General features: G+C 42.8%; 2 protein-coding genes across 7 annotated transcripts in view; one reads left to right on the top strand and one right to left on the bottom strand.

Annotated features, from left to right (window-relative positions):
* DYNC1I1 (dynein cytoplasmic 1 intermediate chain 1) overlaps nt 1-7,216 on the top strand; it is a 184,452-nt gene extending 177,236 nt beyond the window's left edge. For all 5 annotated transcript variants that reach the window (XM_063411939.1, XM_063411930.1, XM_063411951.1 and 2 more), the window contains one exon: nt 6,273-7,216. In XM_063411939.1, the coding sequence (XP_063268009.1) occupies nt 6,273-6,383 (111 nt within the window). In that variant the 3' untranslated portion in view covers nt 6,384-7,216. The remainder of the gene's footprint in view (nt 1-6,272) is intronic.
* A 6,392-nt stretch (nt 7,217-13,608) lies between these two features.
* Nucleotides 13,609-26,370, bottom strand: part of SLC25A13 (solute carrier family 25 member 13) — a 103,004-nt gene continuing 90,242 nt past the window's right edge. For both annotated transcript variants that reach the window (XM_063411900.1, XM_063411909.1), the window contains 4 exons: nt 19,744-19,882; nt 15,802-15,960; nt 15,632-15,722; nt 13,609-14,753 (listed from right to left, as the gene is read on the bottom strand). In XM_063411900.1, coding sequence (XP_063267970.1) covers nt 14,564-14,753; nt 15,632-15,722; nt 15,802-15,960; nt 19,744-19,882 — 579 coding nt within the window. In that variant the 3' untranslated portion in view covers nt 13,609-14,563. The remainder of the gene's footprint in view (nt 14,754-15,631; nt 15,723-15,801; nt 15,961-19,743; nt 19,883-26,370) is intronic.

The following is a 26,370-nucleotide window of genomic DNA, read 5'->3' as shown; positions in this document are numbered from 1 at the left end:
CTCATTCTGCAAGTGCTGTCTTTTACCCAGAAAATGAGACCAAGTGATTGTTCTACTTTTTGGAAATGATCAAGTTCAATTATTTGTAGTTTGTCATCATGGAACACATTTTTTACCTACAATGTCATAACTGACATTCATAAACATAAATTCATATGTTAATCCATTGCTCAAAGTATTTGCAGCAGATTTCTTTTCAGCACTTAAAGATACTGTCAATATAGGTTGATAAAAATTTTGATCAGAGAAAATACAGCTAAAACTACATTTGCCTGAAGCAATATTTGGTGATGCTGTTAAATTGAATTGAAGGAATATTAAAATGGTGATAAGACACAAACACAAATAACTTAGTGTGAAATCTGAGATTTTAGTCACTAGTTCACCAGACTTGCTGTTGTCCACAAACTCAGATTAATCTGAGTATTTTCTAAGTTTTAATTAGCTATCTCTTCAAAGAGTGTTTAACTTGCCCTTCTAAATAATTTTAATAGCAACAGGCTATTTTAGAACATTAATTTTTATACAGTTTTATTTTCCCTGCTAGATACAAAATTTTGTGGCATATACAGCTCTGTGAAAGCAGAGACAAGTAAACAGAATTGTCTAAAGTAAGATCACCCTTTGCCTCCATACAGCAACAAACCCAAGTGCAACTAACGAAAGATGCATGTGACTCAGAATGTGTCGGACTTTTTGGAGCACGGTGATTTAGCTCTAAGAAAGCCATCAGTTTTGATCAGAACAAGCTTTTTCTTAACACAAAAATAAGAAAGCATTGTGCTTCTACAAAATGTCTGAATGGGTCACAGGTTTTTGAGCTGGGAACCGCTGTCACTCCTGGAGTGTATCTGGGACCACCATGCCGGCTCGCCTGCGTAATTGAAAACAGCGTGTGGCACTGGGGCGGCGTGGGCCAGCTGCAGCCACAGGCTCTGGCAGATCCTGCCAGCCCTGGTGTAGCTGCTCGTTGTCAGATTCTCCATTTACACCTGTATCCACGGGACTGTGGACAGAAGTGTTGCAGGCCGTGCTGGGTGGAACACTTCACCCCTTCACAGCGACCTCTCAGTCAGTGATGATGCCGAGGAGGTTCTTCCCATGGCTGTTTTTGCTTTGAGGCTTCTGAACTCTAGGTGAAGCCAAAAAAACAGGGACTACTAAACTGGTGACTGGGATCACATAATCATTTCACCAGTGATCAGTGCTGCAGGTTATGAGCTATTGTCTCAGTGACAGGTAAATAAGCCCATGAAGTACAGTCATTAAAAAGAAATGGAACAGATTTGACATAGACAACTGTACTCCCTTTGAGCTTATAGGACACTGGTTCCTCTTGAGGCAGAGGTGGCTGCTGCTGCTGAAATTGCAGTTTGATTCCTTCTCAGGAGAGCCCACTGCCCTCAAAGTAGAGCTGTGATGGACAAGATGAAGGCAGGAAGAGTTTGTCCGCTCCCACCCCAAAGATTTAGAGGCTTCAGGAAAGGCAAGGAGCCAGAAATAAAGTGAAATATCCTCAATGAATAATTCATTGGCTGGAAAGTGGTTTTTTAGGGAAACTGAAGCTATACAGGGATTTGGACAAATTCAGCTGAAACACTCTCAGCCATAAAAAAGATGGATAGAAGGGAAACATACAGAAGTCTTGAAATATGTTGTAGTATCTTGTTTCAGCCATCTGGATAGATTTCTTTAAAAGGCACATTGAAAAATGTGAGGGGTTTTTCTCAAAGTCCTTCTCTCCTTCTCTCCTTCTCTCCTTCTCTCCTTCTCTCCTTCTCTCCTTCTCTCCTTCTCTCCTTCTCTCCTTCTCCCCTTCTCCCCTTCTCCCCTTCTCCCCTTCTCCCCTTCTCCCCTTCTCCCCTTCTCCCCTTCTCCCCTTCTCCCCTTCTCCCCTTCTCCCCTTCTCCCCTTCTCCCCTTCTCCCCTTCTCCCCTTCTCCCCTTCTCCCCTTCTCCCCTTCTCCCCTTCTCCCCTTCTCCCCTTCTCCCCTTCTCCCCTTCTCCCCTTCTCCCCTTCTCCCCTTCTCCCCTTCTCTCCTTCTCCCCTTCTCCCCTTTTCCCTAACTTTAAAGAGCAAGTGTACTAGAATGTGTTCATTTATCTGAAAATGAAATTGATGTTGATTTGTATCTTCAGGCAGTGTTTTTTTGTTCCTTTCCTGCTTGCTGGGGAAGCCCAGTACTGATTGACTCAGAGGACAGCATCAAGACTTGTCTGGTCAGAGCATCTCCTTTTCCTGAGTTTCCTGTCACAGTGCTCAGTGAAGTTGCTAATTGCACAGTTTCTAGGAAAGCACAGAAATACAGCCTGTGTTTGTCAAATCTGTGGTGTATGGCTTGGAAGGTCTGCACACAGAGGAAATCTCTGGCTCCATGAAGGTGGAGGAGGCTGGTTTTGGTGAAGTTCACGTGCCTGGTGCTCCTCAGGGGTGGAGCACTGTGTCTTATGCCTACCAGATGCACACAAACCATTTCCTTGGTCAGTCCTAGTGGGCAGCGGGGCACGTTTTAGGGCAGGAATGCTGACAGGTAAGTGAAGTGCTTGGCTAGAGTGATCTCCCAAGAAACAGACGCTTCAGAAGGTTCAAGGGCTCTGTGGTAGCACTGAGATTCAGGTTGGTTGTGTGCTGCATAAACCATGTAGAATGGTGACACATCAGGAAGATCCTGGCAGCCATTTTTCATAGATAATACTGGTTTTCCTCATTAGAATTACTGTCTGATGCAACCTAAATGTACCATGATGTTAAAGCTAAAGAAGTGTGAGTAATTCAGTCAATTAATTAGGTGTGGGTAGCATTTGCCTTTTATTGTAAAGAGATCAGAGGAAAACACTTAATAGCTTTTATGTTCTTGTTCTGCTCATACCTTAGCATCAGTTCATTCAAATAACCTTCTGACCCAAATAAGTTATTATATTAAATTATTATGCTTTGTTGAACATTTCTACTCTGCATCAACATCATGACATAAAAGTTAACACATGCTGCTTTGTAGTAACCAGAAGTGGACAGAAAAATTGCCACATGAGTGAGAAACACCCAGATTGCTCTAAGCCTCTGCCCTTCCTCCATGGAGTATCTCCTCATTTCTTCCACCTCTGCTCTGATATTTGCAGAAAAAAAAAACATGCAGAAGAGCTGAGAAGGAGATTCCAGAGACAGACCCAGGTCTCCAGCACTTGTAGGTGTCAATGCACCCCGATAAAGGAACTTGAATGGAAAATGACTGGAAGGGGAGCATTAATCCAGAGAAGAATTTGGATTGGAGTTTGCAGATACTTTTGTTTTTATTTGTGGTCTTTTCCTGTATAACTGTTGTGGTTTAGTATTGGGGCCTTTGCAGAAAAAAAGGGGTTTGAGGAATAAAAAACAGTTTTTCCTTTGACTTTATTATTGCCAAAGTTTCCCTCTGCATCCCTGAGGTTTAGTCTACTAACAGTCTATTAGCAGGATTGGCCGATTGGCCCCTTGTTGAAAGCATGATGCAGTGCATGAGATTAAATAAGGTAAAATAAGACAAAGTTGTAAGGTATTATGTTGTATGTGGGCACTGAATATTTTTCCTCTTGCTGCAGATACTGACTTGGGTCATTAATTGCTTTGTGAACTGAGTCACTAGAAATGACCCAGACCCTGCTAACACTGTCAGCTAAAAGTAATGCATGTAATGCATACATTCCTGGGGAAACACTTCAAGTTTGAGATACCAAGTTGTTTTAATAGCCTGGACTTTGATTTTATTGGTCTGTGGCCATGCTGTGGAGTAAAGACAATTAAATTATCTCAATGTCATAAATATGATTAATTTTTTTCTTTAGAATGACATATTTTCTTTTTCAGCCACTTAATACAATGTAATGTTGCTAAAGACTTTACAAGACAAGGAGCAGTGATGCTTTATTAAACTCAGGAAGTCCTTTGCCTAGGATACTGCTCCACTTTAAAGATTTTTCTACTTGAAATCAGTGAGACTCATTTCATTCAAGAGTTTGACAAATGGTAGTACTGTAGACATCAGAAGAAATGAAATCTTTTAGGAGATGCGGCATGAACAGGGACGTTCTTGCACAGCTGATTTGGGTTCCGTCTCTGATAGAAGGATCTCTGCACTGCCCCTTACTACTATACAGAAGCCAGTCTAGGTGTGTGGCTGTGGCCAAACTTGTGCTACAGGTACGTGTGTGCTGGGGCACTGACCTCTCTTCTGGGGCTACAGTTCCTTCTGCTGAGGGATTTTAAAAGAACACAGTGGTCTGTCAAGTATAGGCCATCCCAGATCCATAGCTGTGCATGTGAGCGTGAGAGACAGCTGTCTGAAATGGTTTGCTCTTGTAACTCTGGTCTCCATTCCTGGGAGAAGTACAGGAGAAAAATGGCAGAAGTGGAAGACAAAGAAGGGAATGCTGAGACTGCAGCAATGCCTATATTAACTGGGCTGAGATGGCTTTTTCACAGGTTGCATTTCTTAGTCTGTAGCCTCAGCTAATGCTGACTGTACGATATTTGGTGTTTAAACAGGCAAAACTCCAAACTTGCACACCAGCCCTTCATAATGTAACTCGGTCACTGATATATGTGTAATACATGGGAAGCTTTAAAAAACACACTGTGTTTTCCCCAAAATACTGAATGTAGAGGCAAAGCTAGATAAAAAATAATTTAAAAAACCTGATAATCACCAGTGAGATACGGAGATGTTTAGATCTTGCAAATTTCTATCTCTACAATTAACATTTGCAGAGGTGTATGTGGAGCTTTCACAAGCAGTTAATGTTGGACATATACACAATCTCTTTTTCCAGCTGGGTGATGTAACAGATGCTTTCTTAGTCTCCAGTTCTGTGTATCCAGTCGAGATGTAAGGAGAAGAGAATAATCTGACTGTTTTCCAGTACCATGTACCATATGCCTCCTGGGCACCTATGATCTGCTTGTGCCACAGGGCCATAGCTGACCATCTGCTTGGCACTTCTTGTGGTGTATTAAAAGATCTGAGTCAGTTCAGGTTGAATACTGGGTAGTAGAGACTGGATTAGCTATGGATACCCATTCTTCAGTCCAAAGGCATCCATTTGCTAAGGTGTACAGCAGTTTATTATAGTTTCCTGTAGTTTCCTAAACTGAAACTACACTAGAGACTACAGTAAGAAACTACACTGAAACTATAGCAGAAACACTACTACTAGCCTTCTTCAGTACCAAGCACTGTGTAATGTCTTGAAACAGTTATTCTTTCATATTATATGCAGGACGTGATCACAGTGCTTCAGGAGAGAAGTAAAAACTTGCATGGATCATGTGGATGCTTGTTGCTGTTTTCTGGAATTTGGCTTAATGAAAACAAAGTTAAGAAAAGTGCTTGTTTTGTTTTGGTGTTTCGTTTTGGTTTTTGTTGTTGTTGTTTTTTCTTTTTAATTATCTCAATCCCAGCTTGCATTATCTTCCAGAAATTGCAGTATTGGATCCAGCTGGAAATGACTGTAGTATTATTTTGCCATAGCACTAAAGAACTTTGTCTGGAAGTTCCGCTATTTAGATTACATGTCCTTCTTGAAGCCTAATGTTCAAGAGCTCTTCATTAGAAACATCAATGGTATTAAATGGAAATGGATCTTGCATGATGATATAAAAAAATCAGACTAGTAATGCAGTATCCAGTTGGTGTAACATTTTCATTGTAATGCATTTCCTGTAACTGTGAATTCCTTAACATAGAGGAGGGTAACTAAAATAACACAATATATTTATTTTACTACTTCGAGCTTTCATGAACTTCAGGAAAATAGTTTTAACACAGTATTTTAAAAGCTCTGTTACCTTCTGCACACTGACCTGGGTCCTGGAAGCAAATACACTTGGGCACAGCCTTGCTGACTGCCAATGGCCAGCTTGTGTGTGTCAAGTGAAACGTACGTGTGTGTACATGTAGAGATCAAGGTCTTGCTCTAGTTTGGAAAAATCGGAAATATTTTAACCAAGGGGTAGATTTTGCAGCAACACTACAAAATCAGGCAGACAAAGCCTTTTGCTCTGCCATTGACTAAAGGCTCCTTCTGGCTGGTACTTGAACAGGAGACTGCCAGATGTGCCTTGTGAACGTGGCCACCCTTCCCAGGTACCAGCGCACAGCGGTTTGGTGAGGCACACGCCTTGGTGCGTCCCTGTGCACAGGAGCTTTCCTCAAAGGAGGTGCCTCAGTTCTGGGCCAGAATGAGAACCCGTCCTGCCCCGCCAGTGTCCTAATGAGGTCTCTGCTGTTTGTCCTGCAGCTGGCTGTGCCACACAACGACGAGTGGACGCGCTTCGCCCGGACCCTGGTGGAGATCCGCGCCAACCGGGCCGACAGTGAGGAGGAGGGGGCAGTGGAGCTCTCGGCATAGCGGGAGAGGAGCCAGAACAGCAGCGGGCCCCGCCGAGTGCGCCAGGGCTCGGTGTCAGAGTCAGTCTCGCTGTGGCTTTTGATGCCAGTGTACATGCCAGTATTGCTCAAAGCATTCCATATTAATCACACTGCTTTACACAAGGCTGAAAATATCCAGAGCATTTTCATACTTTATATTTCTGTCTGAAAAGTAAGAAAGAAAAGACAAATCAACCCTTTATGGGTTTAGTTGTTGCCTTTTAACTACTTAGTAGCTGTATTTAATAGCTAGGAAACCCTGGTTAAACTTGTGCTCACATTGCCCTTCTGGCATAGTCCTATTAAATCCATATGAAGCCAGATATGATTATGTGCAGATGTGGTGTGCTTCACTGTATGGGACTGGGCCAAAGACTTTAGATGTGGTGTATCACATGGTGACTTACATTATGAATGGATGTACTATACGAAAGTTGCTGCTCCTTATTTATTGCGGTGTGCTGCATGGAACATATTTATTTGAAAGCATTAAAATAAACGATCCTAAAGCATGTGCATAATGAGAGAACTGCATTGTCTGTGTGCTGCTGTAGAGGTTACATTAAAGTCCACGTAACAATTACAGTGCATCAGTTGTGCTTAAGATGCAAGATCTATAAAGGCTGGCTTGAGTGGATGGAATGAGTTCCCTTTCCTTTTTTTTTAGATGCCTATTATTTCTAGGCATGTTAACTATATTTCAGATACAGTTGGTCACTGATACTTGTCATGCAAGTTAACACTAACAGTCTGACAAGGGGTTGTGGTTCCCAAGTATGACACCAGTATTGCAAATAAAATGTATCAGGCCTGTTCTGTTGCAGTGTGGTTGATCTTTCCTTGCCAGCAGTGCTCAGCATGTTCATTACCCATCACTGGTGAGGCACTGGGCAAAAGTGACTGCCCTGACTCACAGAACACTCATGCAGCTGCTCTGTAAATAGATACCTTTGGCATTGGGACTGCCCAGTAATGGACCTGCGTGGATCAGACCCTGCTACCAGTTTTACATGGGCAAGCACTAATGCATGTCAGCTTCTAGGCTAATTTTTATTCTCCCTCCACCCCTAGCACGCTTACCTGCACACACATGCACATGCAGAGCAGCAGCGTGCTGCCATATGGGCTGAAAGAAAAGAAATAGGAGAGACAAGGCCTCCTCAGACTGTCCTGAGAGACAGGTTGGGACAGGGGACAAAGGAACAGGCTCCTTTATGACTATCTGTTGTGGCTTGAGCAACGAAAGAGAGTCCAGACTGGTCTCATTGAGTGCCGTGGCCCAGATGGATGTTGGTGGTGAGGCTGCTCAATACATCCATGTCACAGCACTGTGCTGAGACAGAGGACAGCTCTGACATCTGGGTTTAGCAGTGATTCACACATGGGGGCATGGAGGTGAACCATTTTAGCAAGAAACACTGCAAGTCTGACAAGAGAGATCTTGTACATCAAGTTTCTAGTCTCGTCGCTGCATAGTGTCTTTGGGCAGTCATGTTGAGGAATGAGCACATCATCTGATCTTTTTTGGAGCTGTGGCCTGATCAGAGCCATTGGGAAGTCTGCACTGCTAAATGAATCCTTTGGAAAAGCTGCATTTTCCTCATCTTCTTGGTGGTTAGAAGCAACTCCCAGTGAAAGTGCATGGGCTACTTTCATCTTCATGGTGGAACCTGCAACTGTCTCCCAGTGCCCATGGAAGTGTCCTGTCACTGGGCTGTGGGGAGCATCTTCTCCCAGAAGGCCTAGTACACAGCAGAGATGTATCAGTCACTTTGGGGTGGCTCCCTGAGATTGCAGCCATTGTTAGAGAACTTTGTGTTCCTGCTGCTCCCCTGGATGCTTTGGGAGTTGTCCTGAAGAACCAGTGTAGCACTTGCAGCACTTCTGTAGCTTAAAAGTGAATGCTAACAAACAGCCAGGTGAGATGACTGTAGAGGAGCAGTTTAGATATAATCTCTGGGGTTTTTTCACCAGTTTTGCCCTGTGTTCAAAAACCGTAAGTGTTGTCTGTGCGATGAGGCAGATGTGCTGCAGAGTGGAAGAGCAGGAGGTTTTTTGAAAACCACTTGGTTTTCAGTGGGTCACAAGACCAGGAACATGTGCACAGGTGGATACACAGCGAAGTACTGCTGTCATGGGAGGCAGAGGTGGGAACTCACTGCCCTCCCACCCAGTGGAGTGGCTGCACATCACAGAGTGTGAGGACACCATCTGAGAGTGCCTGTGGTGTAATGGGAAGGGCGTTCAGCCAATGTCTCACATTCATCATAATCAGTGCAGTGGGAACAGTTGGCAAATTTGCTTCTACTTTTTCCATATTACTATTCAGCTTTTGGAACCTAAGGGGGGTCTGCATGTTCATGTCCAAGTTCTCCCTACTTTATAGCAATAAAAGCTTCTGAAATGGTTTTAAGAGCAACCTCAGAGGACCCTCAGCAGTTGCTGCTGTGTGTGAATCAATATGACCAAAGTCCTTTCTAAATTTTTTTTCGTGTGTGTATGTGTGGTTCAGCAGTACACAGAGGAAACATGAAAAAGATCTGAATTTCCAAAGAAATCGCCAGGTTTGTATATACAGAGCAATAACGTGAAAGAGCCATTTCACACAGCTGAAGCAGATGGAAAAGCACCCAAGAACAAGAGGCATTTACTTCCCTTCTGCTGCTCATGATTATCCTGCAGTGCAGTTTCTGACCTGCCCTTATTGTTGCCCTCCCAGAAATCTCCTACAGTTCTTGTTTGTTTGATTTTCCTGCTGCTAAACAAATAGCTGCATTTCACTGGCTTTCTAAAACAGTCCATATGACAAAAAATGTTACTCAGAATCTACCCAGTAGGGAAATAAATACAAAATTATCCTTTAATTTGAGCAAAACGAAATAATCTCTTGTCTCTTCTGCCTACAAAAGTCCAGAGAACAGAAGGAAGAACATAAAGAGTTCTGTCCTATGCTGTAGCACTGCCAGGATGCTGCCATGACTGCTCTGGGTGTGGAATGGGTCAGAAGACAGCCTGGCTCTTTTAGGGCCATTGCAAGTGAGCTTTCTATGAAGGACATAAACTGTGTGCTCAGACTGAGCTGGAGAGCACATCTGAACCACAGAGGTCAGAAAAAGCAAACCCAACCACAGCAGAAGTAGGCAAGTGGCAAGGAGAGGCTAAATTGAGGTTGAGGATGGAGAACAGGACTGTGAGGTACATGTGGAAGGGACAACTCCTCTATACTTGTTGAAGGAAAGTCCAGAGTCTCCCTTGATTTCAGTGCCAACAATCGGAGCTATGCCAGCACAGGTGAGAGGCAGAGGAATGATGTGGCCAGGGTCATGGGATTTGTTCTGAAAGGAGCTGTGAAAGGACATGGGGAGACATGACAGTGGCATTGGGGGCAGAAGCTGAAGGCATTAGCTGAGAGGTGAAGCAGGATTCTTCACTTTTATCACTTTTACAACATGTACTTTGTTCAAGAGACCCCATGGTAAGAGAGAAAGATGACAGCCACAGTATTATAAAAGAACATGTGCACAGCACTGGCCAACCTGGAATTTGACCAGAACACACAAAACTGAGCATGGGGCTGGAATGCCAGGTCATTGTGTAAATAACAGCACTTGCACCAAGTGGATTTTTGAAAGGTGGAAGTGAAATAGGCTACCTCTGAAGTCTGGGAACACCACAAACATCTACATGGAAAGGCTGTCAGAGCAAGTCTTTGCTACTGAGATTAGACTGCACAGAATTACCTGTAGCTTATTACTTCAAAGAGAAAAAGCAGGTGGGACAAATGGTGCTGGTTTGCAACAATTCAAGAGCTGCAGCTTTTTCCACAGGGTACTCAGCAAATGCTCCATAATAAATTTTTCAAGATGGAAGGTTTTTCCTCCTGGGTCTCAAAACCAATGCTCCAAACATTTGCTACTTCTGAAAACATTGGAGGCCCTACCATGCCCTGGAATATCATCATCTCTCACTACAAATGACAGCCTGCATCTCTAGGGCTATGGCAACAACTAGGAATGGTTCTTTCACACAAGACAGGTGGAAAAAGCTCTGAAGAGTTTCAGCAACTGCAGCTAAAAAGCATGCACAGCAGAAGCCTGGAAACCCCTCTCAGAGCAAAACGGTATCCCACACGGAATGGGATGGCCTCCACTGACCAGTGACAAAGGACGCTCTCCTGTCACCAGGGCAGCTCCAGTCCTAAGGCAGGACTCAGTGCCTAAGGGTGCTATAGAGTAACCACTTGTCCTTGGGAAGCTTACAGGACTGGTTCTCCTTCAAAGTCACAAGCAAAGATACTTCTGAAGAAACACCACCATGTCTGGTACACAGTGTCTGCACAGCCTGGGGTGTGAGGAAGGCCAGGCAATGTAACTACAGGCGCTGGAATGAATCTTGCAAGCGATAGTACAGCTTCCTGGTACAATGAGGAACAGAGCAAGGAGCAGTTAAAATGATTGCTACACTTCAAATGTCATCTCTCTGAAGGGCAACAGACGCTTTGATGACATCCCCATGTTCAGCACTAAGGGAGGCTGCCCAGTCTCACAGCCTGAGTTATCTGCTGCCCACCGTGCAGAAAGCAGAACCACCATAAGGCACATGGTATTAAAGAAACCACTTCATCCCAGGCTGCTTCTGTGTTATTTGATGTGTTTGAAGGTCTCTGGAGACAGTTAAAATACAAATATCTTGAGATTTGTATATTCTCAACCATAAATAACTTACAAATGATCACTATCTCTGGGAATCACCTTCTAGTTTATGTAAAAAAGGCAAATATTTAAACCAAAACCAGGGTCTGAGTTTCGCAGCAGTGTTTAATCAGCAAAGCTGGAGGATTCCTGATGGTCCCTGTGCCACTGGAGAGGATCTCAGCAGCAGGCAGCACGACATGTCTGCACACACAGAGGCAACAGTAGGGTCATTCCAAGCAGGCTGTCCCCTCCTAAGATGACGCAGAGCTGCTTGTCAGGTTCTGTATTTTTAGCAGGTTTAGAAAAACCTGCCCAATTTATTTTTGAAGCCTGTGGTATGTTTGCTCCCAAAAGCATCCCTGCAAACTGTCAATGTTAAGTCAGCTTAAACCCAACCCATTCCCTGGGGAATGAGCAGAAAAGCATCCCGTGGCTTCTGCTGGACTGAGAAACACAAACACGGGGTAACTGCTTCAGGGACACCCCTGCCCCACTCTCAGCCTGACAGCTAACATCACCAGTATTTGACCATTTCTTTTTTCTAGAAGTGCTATCACAGGGAGTAGTTAGAGTGCAGAAAGCAAGTGAGGTTACTTTTTATGCATTTGCATAACTCACCCAGAAACCAAGAGAGAACAAACATTTTCCTCAGGGCGTTTTGTTTGTTTGCTAGGCAATCTGGCAATTCCTTGGCCTGCAAGCTTTTCAGAGCAGGAATGCATCCTTTTGTGTCTGGAGGAAGCCTACTGTGGGCACAGATCTTCCCCAAGATCTCAGGGCAGAGCTGCAGCACGATTTGGAATGTTTTGAACTGGCTTGCAGCCACTAGCTCTTGAACACTTCTGCCCCTGCCTCTGCTGTGTACTGACCCTGAAGAGATGGGCAGAAGGAGAGAACAATCCTCCAGGAAAGTGAATGGCAAAGGGAAAATGCCACCATGGGTGGGGTGGGGGTGTCAGTCCAGCACTGCTCAGAGAGGATGAAGGCTGTGGCCTTCTGAGATGGATCTGCCGCAGAAAAGCTGTGCCTGAGCTTTGTTCTGGGATGGGAGCTTTGCCCTTCATCCCCAGAATAAAGAACAAGTCACAAATACACTGCCAGGCCTGGGAATCAGAGAGCACCAGGAGGCAGAGAAATTGGTTTTGTGGAACGCAAGCAACGAATGGTCTTTATCACATGAGCCAAGAAGTTGTGCAAGCCCTGCAATTCCCAGCTCTTAATTCCTCTTCCGTTCCTGGCTGCAAAGCCCCGCAGTGCTGGGGTTTGGTGTCAGGCAGCAGAGGGACGTGCTCTGGTGGGTGCAGCCTGGGTGTCCCTCTCCAGAATGAGCCAGGAGGAAGCAGCTGCCAACCAAGCCCATCCAGTGGCTGGGCACTTCCTCTCCCGGATCAGGGAGAAGGTGCAGCTCTGCACTCAGACATCTTCCTGGAGCTGCTGACTTTCCACAGAAACCCCTGACATGGTATGTCAGACAAATCTGAGGGATGAAGTATAAAACCAGCTCTTAAAACAGCCCAAAATCTTATGTGTGAAGCACAGGCAGGCTCACAGTGAGAATGTCTTACTTTGTGACATGCTTTAAAAATTTTAAAAATCCTGATGGTTAATTTTGAAGGGTTATTACAAGGGAGAGCTTTTTTCCCCCTATTGCTGAAATGAAGGAGGTGTTGTCTGGGGAAACTCAGACACACAGGGCTGGGAGGAAGCAGCTGCTGTCTGTCAGAGCCCAGTGCAGTCTCTGCACAGTGGTTTAGCCAGAATCTAAGAGGCAGCTGCAGATAAATGTCATCTGCTCCCCTCACCTTCACATGCACAAGTGCTGCTACTCCTATCCCTAAGCTCCATTTCACTAGTAACTTCAAAATACAAGTTAGTCCAAGAGAATAACTTTTCATAATGACTCAAATACAAATGCAAAATCAGAGTGATTTCCATTTCAGTATTTCCACACATTACAGCACAGTGTGATATTGCACAGCAAACTCATTCTTCTGCAGAGACACATCTGTGCAATCCCTCAGTTTACAGCCAAGGCCGAAGGTATCCACCCCTCATCCCCCTCCACACTCCAAGGAGACAAGCAAGGCCAAATTCCTCATCTTAAGAGGTATCATAGAAGACACCCAACAGGACCTTCAAGTGACTAGGTGATCAGGCCACTCATAACTACCAACCTCTCCCCAAAAGTAAAGATCAAAATATCATAGCATCAATCCTGGTTTCTGACTGAGGAAAAAGTTTCTCTTTTTTCCTGAGTGACACCTCCACCAACAGATGTCTTTTCTATGCAGGGGAATTGTAGTGATTTGTTCTCAAGCCGCAGGTGTTTCTATAGCCTACAAGTGTAAGTACGAGCTTCATCTTAAGCTGATTCTATTGCTGAAGTTGAACAAAACGTTTGATGTACTGCACTATTTCCATAACAGAATACCATGTGTGCATCTGTTTGAAAGATTTATTTCTATCTTCATAAATACAGAATTTTCTAAACACTGTGCAAGGCACCAAAAATTAAGTAAAATCTTTTATTTTAATTATTTTAATCTCTTTTGACTCAATGAAGTAAATAAGAATCTGAAACCACCTATTTGCCAATTACAAGCCAGCAGTTAAGGCAGGTACCATTGATACAGTGCATGAATTTTCTATTGCAGTTATTTAAACAAGCAGCGTTTTACTATAGAAGTGCATATACAAACTGAATTCCAAACACCAGCAACCCAAGATAGGCACCTAGTTATGAAATTTCCTTGTATGTGTAGTAGAATGCCAAAAGTTCTGCCATAAAGTGCAAAGACTATGGACAATAACACTTTCTTTTGAGCATTTTGATACCAGTAACATAATACAGCGGCTAAACATTTATAAATGTGGTTTCCATTACAAAAACATGTTCCACATAAAAGCTCCATAATACAATCCAGAAACAGAACTTGTGTGTGTACAGATTTAAGAAGTTGAAGCTGTACTGGCATACTTAGGTACCGGGTATATATTTGCTGACCTCTACAGACACGCACCAAGTTTCAACCCAATTTACATGCACAGTCCAAATCATTCTGCTTTGAGCACCGTGATATCCACTGAGCTTTCCATTTGAGTGACGATGGGTGACATCTGCCCTGGTAATCTGCAACTGAGCATTGCCTGTAAAATGATCTGGTTCACAGCTCTCAGCCAGCCCTCCCCAATAAATGGAACCTAAAATTAGTGTCTTCCCAACACAAGCACATGTCAGATGTGGACAAATACATTCATGGTCCCAAACTTAAAACAACTGGTAAGAATTTCACAGTGATCTGGTTACGGAAGCACAAAGACAAATGATTCCATTTAGGATGAAAATTACCTTAAAACTCAAATGAAGCTAATCTTTTATATGATGAGAAGCTAAAGGAACAAAGTATTAACCAATTAGAAAAGTGGCTCTTTCCCAACTAATAACAAAAACCCTACAGCAATAAACTTAGGGTCCTACTGCTGCAGCAGCCTTTGAGGTAGGTGGCGATGGCTTAAACCGAGGTAGGTAAAGTCCAAACTTGTTTTCAATCCCTGCAAAAGTGGCAACTGCCAATTTATAACCACCAACATGGTCAGGGTTAGGAGCAGGGAGCGTGATCCTAGATTTAGGAACTGTCTCTGATCCAGCTGGTTTTCTGCAAAATAATAAAAATAATAAATTAACTTCCATTGAGTAAAATCAGTATTCACAAAAATCTCCCCCATAAAGTAAATTTAATGAGACATCTGAGTGTACTTCTCTGTAAGTAACTAAATTAAATGCTGCAATGTAAGGAAAAGTATCCTGTTTTAAAACCTTCCAGAAAGTTAGGAGCCTTCATGTTCACTGAGTACGGTCAAATGCAGATAAAATTTGCAGTGTATTAATCAATCCCAGTGTGAGGTAGCAGGGGTTCATAACTCTTTGCTACAGCACACAGCCAGTCTAGGAACATAACAGAGTTTAAGTAATTTTTGTGGTGGCTTTCAAAGTGCTGTCCCCAAAGATCCATAGAGTCCCCAGCTGCTCTGGGATCACGTTAAACAGCTACATGCACATCCACCTGTATTGTCAACAAAGGCAGAAGGCACAGCTGAAGCTCCAGCAAACTAGTTTTGACCTTGGTGACAACTGTATACTTTTCCAGATGTCAGATACCCTGCCTAATCAGGGACATAGCTCCTCCACCAAATAATGAAGACTAATGCAGACTGTATCCTGACCTGGCAGGCATCACATTTTTCCTGCATTTACATCCCCAGCCCATTATTTAGCCTCCCACTGTCTCTGTTTACTCTAACATAAGTCCCCTGCTTGAAACTGTGATATAACATGTGGTAATATCTTGCTATGAAACAGGTACTGGAATATCATCCCAACCTCCACCAGTAAAGTGTGGTTGAAATAATATTTACAAAGCCTTACAACATGTCCTAGCAAGCCCTTGGCTCTGATGTTCTGAGGAGGACCACAACCCAACAGAACCAAGGGTATTTTCAGGATCCCTGGTGTATTCAGACACCACATACTTACACTCCTCCAAAGTCCACATAAAACCATCTCTGCAGTAGCTCGTAAGTCACCAGAGTTACACCAAACTGAGGAGAAGATCGGAATACACGAGCTTGAAAGAAAAGAAGAGAGTTCCTCAGTGACAAATGTCACAATTAGAAATCACTTAGCAATCAAAGCTCTTTACACACCTCCTGCTCCTTTCCAGAGAGCCTTCGGACCTTCTTCCCGCAGGATCTTGACAAAGCAGTCCACAACACCGCTGTAGGTGGTCTGTCCTGCTCGGGCTGCCACCTGCAGCCTTGTTTTGATCACATCTGCAGGGGTGACCAGAGAGGCTGCAGGCATACCTGCACAACACAGAAGTCATCAGGTGGGTACCACTGCCTTGGCACATAGACTACACACCTCGTTTACCCAGAGGGAAGCAGGTCTTTCCTCCTTACATTGGGAGAATCCAGCCACATTTGATTTAAGCAGAACCTGGGAAGGAGAATGAGCAACAAGCAACAAGAGGTTGCTGTTGTGGATGTGTCTTAACCCCCAGAGAGCTTCTCCCAGGGGAACAGCCATACCATTTGCTTCCTGCCAAGCTGGGAGGCACAGACTGGAGTTTCCAGTGCTAATCAGAAACTTGCATAGTTAATAAGCACAAAGCTTTTCGAGGGAAGGTTGATATTTCCCCTTCCTTTTCATTCCTGTCTGTGGTTCCTGGCATCCTGGTGTACATACACTGTGCTAGAACAGGCTGTACACAGACACAAACAGAGGCACAAACACCCCTCATGCAGCAATGTCACCGAGCACCAGATAATGCCATGCATGCTCAGCATCACTTGAATGCTAAGGCTTACAAAAAGGGTCATTCTTCTCATTAGGAATGACAGACTGCTCAGCTGCAAAGCCACAGCTGACATCCTCAGCAGAATATGTGGAGGAAGATTTAAATTTACCCTGGCAGATAATCAACTGAAAGTAAAAAATACCAAATTACCAATGGGTGGTATTTCTAAAATCATTCCTATCCAAACTTGGGGAATGTTTAGAATTGGGGAAGAAATAGAAAAAAAAAAAAAAAAAAAAAAAAAAAAAAAAAAAAAAAAAAAAAAAAAAAAAAAAAAAAGGCAAAGAAAAGCACCAAGATTGTACCCAGAAGACACTGTCTCTTATGGTTTTATTACTTTTTCCATTCTGCATCTGTTCCAAACCAACTTGGTTAGATGTAGATGCATAAATCTCCTTTCATTTTTTTTCCAGCTTAATAATTCTGTAACAAATTTTGTCCAAACCAGCATGGTCTGGCCTCAAGCTCCAGAACACCCTTCCTGCAGACTGCTCCAAGAGATCAAATCATGTCACCAAAAGGAGATTTCCTCCTCCTCTCCTTGTGCCCTCAAAATAACTCATACACTGAGTGTGCACTCAGTGCAAGCATGGGCTGTCTGGTAGGCAAGCTCTAAAACCTGGTCAAGGCTTCTGAACTCCATTAACACTGAAATTCCTGTTTGCTTAGGCTTACCCACACCAGGGTATTGCTCAAGTCTTCAATTTAAAGCCACACTTCTGTCCTTCAAAAGCAAACCAGTGTTTTCAAGAAAACCAAAGAACTTACTTAGGAACAATTCTGCTTACTACACATTGACTTCCATCTCTTTATCACTCACTCCATATTATTGAGGACATTTTGCACTTGAGATACTTAAAATCCTTTCTTTAGGAACTATGTGTACAGGACAAAGGCATTTACAGACAAATCAAAGTTACAGATTGCTGCCAAGAGAAGCTTACAATCAGAATGTGATAAATAGCCCAGCAGGAGCTGAGAAGAATAAAAAGGAGCTAGGAGAGGAGAAGGAACATCATGGAGGCAATGAGCAAACAGAGCAAATTAAGGAGACATCCTGCAGATGATAGATATTGGAGTCATCTCCGAATATGCTACGGCACAACAGGTTGAGACAGCTGAAAACCAGAAGCACACCAAGCTAGATGACACATGTGTTACCTGACCCCAACCCCAATGGAAAGGAAGACAATGTAAGCAGTAAGCAATACCCACTGGCAAAGGACACAGATGCACATCTGAGTGTGGCTGGCTTGAATACCCCGGCACCATGGGCTGTGTGTGGGAAGGGGGAGATTCCCACGTGCACACATGGGAGCCTGATGAGCAGGTGACATGCCTGGCTAGAGAAGAGACATCAGCCCAGAGACCCAAGCCAGCTTTTCAGAAGTGGTGGGTGTTTTGTTCTGTCTTTCCCTTGACCTTCTTTTGACAAAACAGTGGACACATGCATCCTCATCCCGCTTTACATGTACCAAATAAAACAAATTTCTTGTTTTTGTAAACAGTAGAACAAGTGTTGTATCTCTAACACTGTAATTTGCTCATGAGAGTTAACCTAGAATGGGATTCACAGGAAGCACTGGATAAAATTCACATTATAGCTAGATTGGTGAGCCATATCAGCAACAATAAAGACTGCTTCTGTGCCTGAACTTCAAAGGGATGGTTATCTCAGTCTGCAATCACCTGACAATGGCTAGAAAGAGAAAAATAGGAAAATCTAAGAAATTACTTGGCTTAAAAATGCCATCTTATGTTTCAAGTCTGTAAATATGATCTAAAGTTCAAAAATTGTTTTGTTCCACTAAAATGGGTAAAAAATAAGCTGGCTGTAAAAGCTCCTGCTGGAGGGTTTGGAGCCTAGCTTTGGAATGGGGTGGGGGAGGGGAGAGGAGAGGACAAGGGGGTTTTGAGCAGCAGTCACTGGAACACAGCAGGCTTTGCTAATGCCAGCTCAATTCCTTTGGACTAGGAGCTGCTAAATAGAGATCAATATGCTTCAACGTGACAAATCAACCATTCTTAGCTGTTCTCTAAAACCAGATACTGGCTGTAAAAGGACCTTGCTCTCAAAGAGACACAGCCCTGTGTAGGATTTTGACCAAGAAGTTTTCTCAGGGAGGAGAAAGCTTAAAATCAAATGAGAAAACATTGCTAAACCACCTTTCTGTACTGGATTTAGGCCATTCCATCATTTTTCTCACCTGGCAGGTCACAGAGTCTGGCAGGGGCCATGCTGGAGGAAGAACGTGGCTGCAGCTTGGAGAGGCCAAGCAGCCCCCGATAAGCATGGAGGAAATACCAGCTGATTTGAGCCCTCCTGCTTGCTCCACACTCCCCTAAAGGTCCTGCTGCACAAATTTTCAAGCCTATTTGTTTCCTAGGGATGGAACCATGGACACTGCAGGAGCAGGACTCTCCAGCTGCCCCCTCCAGCAGACAGCTACCAAGTGGTGGTCCCCTTTGGGTGTGGACACTGGGTGCTGTGGAGGCACCAGCCATGCAGCAGACACAAGGACAAGCTGAGGCTTACAAAGCCTCTGTCCTTCCCTCAGGCTCTGGCACACTCAAGCTAAATTCACCTGTGACAAGTTAAGCATGTTTGGGCTCTTCTGTCTGCTATGCAACAGACTAAAACAATCAAGTGCTCAGAATCACACTCTGCACCTCTGTTGTATCTGGGTATGTAGGGAATTAGCAACCTGTGGCACTGCAGCAAGTTTTCAAGATATTCTGCTTTGTTTAATATTTGAAAAAATGATAAAGGTAAAATCCTCAAGAAGCCAAGTAACTTCAATGGGATACTGAGGGTAGCAAATACTGTCATGATTTTGCCACCTGTTATATCATTGTGCTTGGAGAGTTGTACTTCTAGTGTGGCTTCTGGACTATAAATACCAAAATTCAAGATTCATTTGATCATAAAGGATTTTATGAATGCCATGGTTTTGTTCATAAATAATTTCAACAAAACATTACCTACCAGTGAGAGACAGCCAAAATAGCACAGTAACTTCACAAGGAATGATGATAAATGATACAAGAACATCAGCAAAAAACTTTCTTTTCCCTTTCTTTTACTTCCTGAATGTTATTATTATACCAGGAACTTACAGTATTGTCAACTCACTCTACAGAATAGTAACTTTGTTTCTGCATAAGGCTGCAAAATACAATATTGTTGCATATAGTCCTTTTGAGCATTTTTTGTTATTGTTGTCACTGCCATAACTATTGTGCTGCCAGAGCAGTATACAGCCATGAAGGAAGAAATCTGGGCACTTACCAGCTATTGATCCAGCCAAGAGCAGATTTCCAGGGCTAACCCTCCCATCTTCATTTGTAAATGAAGCTTTCAAATGAGCATAACAGGGGAAGTAAATGGCAGAGAAGGGGATGTCACGCAGAAAACATGCCTTAGCACCCTGTTTGAAAAAGAGAACAAGTTTTGAGAACGAGCAAATTTACCATGATGAACAATGAATATCAGAAAACAGAGCAATACTACATTTTTTTCATTTTGCTGCAAAGAGCTTACAGAAAAAGCAATTTCTCCCTCAAAATTTTGAGAGATTCATGTATTGCATCCTGCTCAGGAGTGTCTGTGTTGTTTCTTGGTTTAGAAATTTTTGTCACTGTATGTATCTTGTCTACTTGTTCTCCCTCACTCTGAGGTACTGTAGTTATCTGCTGGTAATAGAGAAAATACCATGTGTTTGAGTAAACTCTGAAAATGCCTTTGGAGAGCTTTAAATTGTTGACCTTGCAGCCATGAACCTGTAGTGGGAGTTTGACAAGTTTGTACTTAAAACAGAGTCACAGGATAGGTCTGTCACCTCTCAGTCTCACTTAAAATTAATACTCTGAGGAAAACAGTGCCCAGTCCATGCCTCTATACAGGCACCGTAATTGATAATGCAACATATTGTGAGGGAGTAGGGGGTAACAGCAAGTCTTTTGCAGAACAGTAACAGCATGATTTACTTGTGAATTTTAAAGTTATCTGGGATACAGTTTGTTTCAATAACTTCCATCTCTTACTGTTAAATGTGCCTTGCTATCAATTTGTGGAAGCAGCACAATCAGCCAATGAAGTTACCAGCAACACAGCTGGTTTCAAATCTAAGATGGAAGCAAACAGGAAAGAAAATCTTGGGGTTAGTGGTAATCAATCAAATATTTTTCAAGCAGGGGGAAAACCAAAAAGGCCACTAGGGAAGGTCAACTAAAATAAGGTATCAAATAGTATCCACGCTCCAACAGCAAAAGGGATTTGCAGTCTGCCTTTCCTCAGAATGGAGATCCAGAAGACACCAGAGCCTGCCAGGACTAAGACCAGGAGGAAAGCACAAACAAGAGGTGGCTTGGGAAAATGGGTAAAATCTTTCAAGCTTGAGAAAGAAGTGCTTCATGGGTAAGCCTAAGCCTCTTCTCTTTGAAGCAAGGGTGGAGACCTGGTGGAACTGCTTGAGGTTCATCCACAAACCCTCAGGGGGTGCCCTTGTTACTGTACTTCTCTTGTTCACAGGTCTACCAGCACATGGCTCCGTACCAGACAGTTCATTGGGGACGTGTTAATATCCACATAATTTAATTACATCTAATGATATGCCTGGACACATCTGTAAGCTTAGCTTGTACTATAATACCAGTTAAAATATAGCACTTATCCAAGTTGGATGTTGGTTATCAGAGACAAGAGCTGCAAGGTATCAGAGAAACTGAAGTTGCCTTTCCACCAGGCAAGGCAGGGGAAGGCAGCAGGACGTGTGAAGAGATAACCAGGACCTGCAAGCTGCTTCTCAGGAGAAGCTAGTAAATGCAGTTTGCAGTCAGAGTATGCCTCTGAGAAAATAAAGATTTATCTAAAAAAGACATTCAGTCTTGTAGTCAAGACTTTTCTGTGTGTCACAGACTCGGACACTGAACACAGAGAGCACAACAGGCTCTGCTCCAGGCCCCAGTTCTTCCCATCACACTTTCTCAGCTTATTTCTTGATGTTTTCAAACTGTGTACTGACCACTTCCCCTGACACTCCCTTTGGAGTTTAGTGACTTCTGCTGTTCAGACCCTCTGGCTTCTCACTCAGTTGGATGTCTGATTTATGCTGCCCATCAGTGGTTCTTGGTATGCCTTTCTAGAGACACCAAGCAAAATGCCATCAAGGAACTCAAAAAGCACTGGTGTTGGTGCTGCTCTGCCCCTTATGCTCTACCCTGAGGGCACAGAGAAGGTGAATTTTTCATATTGAACAGACACAAGGATTCTGAACTCTCATGAGCAACAGAAGCCTGTTTAACAATTTACTTTTAATCTTCACATAGACAAGAACAGAGTTTAACCAACTTCTGTGTGAAAAAACCCAACATTTTAAGGATCAAATGTCTGCACTGTATTTACTTCATAGAAAAATTATGAAACTCACTACTGAAGCATTGACAGACTGACATGGTTTCTTCAAAGATTTATTTTTAGAGCATGCTTTTCCTCAGAGGAAATCTCCTCACTGCCTTTGCCCTCAGGGCACATTACTTTTGTTTTCTTTGCAATGTTGTCATTAAACACTGCACACATTTTTTCCTCTGCATTTTTTGCATACCCTGAGATCCTGATACAGTTAACTTACAGAAATCAATAAAATCCAAATGCAAGCAACTCTCAGTTCAACCTGAGCTGCTAATATTCCTCCCCCTTCATTAACAGGCTTTTTTTTCATGGGGCAGAAGTGGCAAATTGTTAATATCACTAATAATATACATTCAGGTTTGCAGAGAGGGAGGGATGTCCATCAACTTAGCTGGCTCAGTGTAAACAAAACCTGGATCAAAACTTGGATCCACTTTAATAATAACCAAGCTTGGCTCTGGTCCAGCATTGCAACAGTCTAAAGTTTCCCCGCATCATTCCGTTCAAAGTCTGGGAAAGCATGTTTAAAAGCAGGCCCCATTTAACGTCAAGTTAATCATCCGCAACCAGCCTCGGCCAATTAGGAAGGCTTAGGGAGACTGGCCACAGTATCTTGAAAAGCAAAAGAAACATTTATTTTACTTCTTGCACCTTTTTGATGTGGACAACGTGCTGAAAGCCAGAGGGAGTTTTAATCAATCCCGAGAAAGCAGAAAGGAGCATCCGCCCGAGTTTATTCTGGCAGCCAAGGTGCAGACCTGCCAGGCATGAAATTGTTGGGAGATCCTACACACCAGGACATGCGCCTTCCCTTCCTCCAGCAACAGCCAGTGGGCTCCCATCTTCAATCTCCTTAATAACCTTAAAGCTCTTAATCTCGGATAGTATCTCACTGCATAAACCAGCTGAGGGAAAAAAAACCTGATTGTCAAAGATTCGGATAAATAAACCCAAGTCAGTGCTGGGGCAGGTTCTTTAGCATGCTAATTCCTGCTTATACCAGCTCTACCTGCAAATAAGGCTCTAAACAAACTATTTCTACTACAAGGGGAGGGTAATTATACTGACAAAGGCACCTCTGTGTCGGGTTGGGCAGAAGGAGCCGGCAGGTCTGGGAGACGCAGGCTTAGCCTAGTCTCCTGCAGTGAATGCACATTGTCTAGTGCAGGGGGAAAAATGCCAGACTGGGGAACCTAGCAGCATTAAAGACAACAGTGGTGCACCTTGTCTGCCAGAGTTATTTAATGCTTCTGGCACCTGTACTTACAGCCACCCCCTCTTTTTCTCTTTTACAGGTTTAGAATTTATTTGGCATGTATAATTGTTATTTTGATCCTATAGCTACAAACAATAGGCAGCATGTCATTTCTTGATCATTTTGCATTCTTCTTGGGTTTTACTACAGATTTAACCCTTTGGAATCAGAGCCCTAACAGCACCTAACAGGTTTTGTAACATTCAGTCAAATATTATTGGTATTTGCTTTCATGGGATGCATTTTTTTCCACTGTAAAATGTCATTGCTTTAAAAGCAACTATAGGTTTTTATTCACATATATTTATACCAACCAAAATATGAAACTGATTTAGAACATCACATTAGGAAATAAAATGCCTATTTCAAATGCTCTACCAGCAATTTCAATTCAGTTTGCAGGAAAAAAAATATAGCTGTTTTAGTTGGAAGAGCATTTTATTTTTGTTAATTTCAAAGGAAATTTCTGAAAAGCAGGTTCTCACATTCTCACAAACAGGCATGGTGGATGCAAAATGTAACTCAAAACTTTTACTACTGTCGTTCATATGTTTATCATCCTGCTGTAAACCCTCAGCTTCATGACATGAAATAGCTCAGCTGTTATCAAAGGAACCAGGTGAGAGCTTGGTACACATCCTGTCACTTGAGATTACACTTTCCAGGTCAACACACCAGAAGCTTGTTTGTGAAGCATTTGGGGGGAAGGGAGAGGAGGGGGAAAAGGAGACTTTTGGAAGCTTTTCTGGCTAGTTTTAGAAATGAAAATTGTATTGGCAATATCAGCCAAAGCACAAATTTGAGCTAAACACCTTGTAGTAATTATAAAAATAAACATTACCACAACCAACATACCCGTTCCTTGAAGAATCATTTACTACTCTATTATTTATTGTCTTCTTGGGATACAGAATAACTTTGTTGTGCAAAATTATGTAGTGGTATTGTCTGTAATGTTGTAAAGCACTATTCAGAATGATTATGTATAAGAGGAGTAACATTTCATTAAACATTTTATGGCAGTTATTATATGGATATGAGTTTCTGTGATGTACGAAATAAGTAGGTGTACTTACAGTGTTTATTTACATGGACACTTTAAAGATGTCTTTCAAAACCAATACTTCAACTGACTTTAACGGGACTTTATTCATATTAAGGTGCAAGCCAGAAGACAGAAAATGTATTATCTAATTGTGGATGATTACTTCAATATTCAGTTGTAACTAAATTAAATAAAATCTATTAAAAATATTGAAAACCAGAAAAGTATCCCTTCCCATTTCTGCCAATACTAATGACATTTTGCATTAGTTTAAGTGGTATTTTCCCTAACTGTGATATGTTGTCTCTAAATTTTTAAGAACAGCTGTCACCTACAGAGTATCTGTAGCTAAAGAATTTACTAGTCACAAGCTTCCATGCCCTGATGCTTTCACAGTAACTATTACTGGGAGAAAGAACACAAACAGAGGAAATAAATTCCCTTTGCAAAAGTGCTGTTATGTGCCTCCACAAAGCAGCATCTAGATTTTGAGAAGTACAGTGTTTTAAAGTATTTATTTACACAAGTAGTTCAGGAATGGATGGAAAAAAATATTTGCTTTCTATCTGTAAAGAACTACAGGGGTTCAACCCAACAGTCAATTTAATGAGTTGTACCTGTCAAATCTTTTTATTGCTGGAATTAACATGCATTTTATTTCTAAGCTGCATATCATTACAGAATGGCTAATATCTGACCATCCAGTGAAGGCACAGCGAGTCTAGGAGGAATTAAATTATGACTGTAAATTATTGCACTTATTACAATCCCAGATCTACTGTTCTTTAGTTCTTTGGCAAGGAAGGGAGGGGAATCCATTATCTGACCCGGACCTCTACGCACTGTGATAGGAATGTTCCCCCAAATAAAAACTTTTAGAGTTACAAAGGTTCACCAAGGACAGTCTCCTCAAAGCATTAGGAAGGTTTATTCCACTGTGCACAAGGCTGAGCGACCAAGTCAGATCACCAGCACAGATGAACTCACGACTGAGCTCAAATGCAGAAAATGAAAGGGAAGCAGAGGTGGGTATGGGCTACCCAGGATATACAGAACCACTGCTTGGGTGTGCAACAATTGAGACAGAAAAGCCAAGGATCAGCTGGAGATCAATCTAGTAAGGGATGTGAAGGGGGAATAAAAAAGATTTCTGTAAGCACATCAGCAGCAAAAAGGCAACTAAATAAATTGGGAGGCTGTTGCACAATGGGGGCAGGAAACTTTGTGACAGAGTACATGGAAAAAGCAGAGAAATTACCTTTGTCTTAACTTTTTACTAGTAAAATCTGTCCCCAGGCCTCTCAGCTCCACAAGCTCACCAGAAAAGTCTGCATTACGTGCAGACAGTGCCATTGGAGCCATCTGCACATACACAATCCTGAGACCAGAACAGACACCTCCAGTGGTGCTGAGACAGCTGGCTGATGATGTTGTGAGGTTACCACCTTGAAAAGCTCAAGTCAGACAAGGGGGTTCTGGAACTAGAACAAACATCACACCCATCTTGAAGAGTGAGAAGGAAGATCTGGGAATCTACAAGATGTCTGGGCACACCTCTGTTCCTGGGAGGTTTATGGAGCAAATGTCCCTGGAAGCCATTTCCAAGCATATGAAGAAAGAGATATTGGAGCATCCAATTTGGATTTACCAAATCACAGCTGACCAACCAGTTTGTGAGACCTGTGGATAAGGGATGGATGTTGTACACCTTGACTAAAGCCTGGTTTTTGAAATGGTCTGTTATCATCTCCCAGAGCTAAACCAGTGGAACATGCACTCTCAGCAGATGATGCTGAATTGGGGAAATAGTTAGTGTGCTATAGTGAGAGACTGCTGTTCAGAGATACCTTCACAGGATGGAGATACAGGCTGAAAGCATCTTTGGAGAAAAAGTCTGGAGGATTCTGTGGCCAAATTAAGTATGGGTCAGTGATGCCTCTTTGAAGTGAAGTCAGACAGCCACACCCTGGGCTACAGTAGCAAGAGTGCAAGGGAAGTGATTATTGCCCTCCATTCAGCAAGGCTGAGACCACATCTGGAGCCCTGTGTCCAGTTCTGGTCTCTCCCACACAAAAGATGCTTTCACGCTGGAGTGAGTTCAGTGCAGGGCCATCAAGCCAGTTGAGTAGTCCATGGCATATGAAAGAGGAACTCAGTGTGCTCAACTCTGAGAAGAGCAGGTTAGGGAGGGACCTTATTTCTCACT

The sequence above is a fragment of the Prinia subflava genome, chromosome 1 (assembly GCF_021018805.1).
Source record: "Prinia subflava isolate CZ2003 ecotype Zambia chromosome 1, Cam_Psub_1.2, whole genome shotgun sequence".
In the NCBI taxonomy this organism is placed as follows: domain Eukaryota; kingdom Metazoa; phylum Chordata; class Aves; order Passeriformes; family Cisticolidae; genus Prinia; species Prinia subflava.
This window is presented reverse-complemented; position numbering and strand designations above follow the sequence as displayed.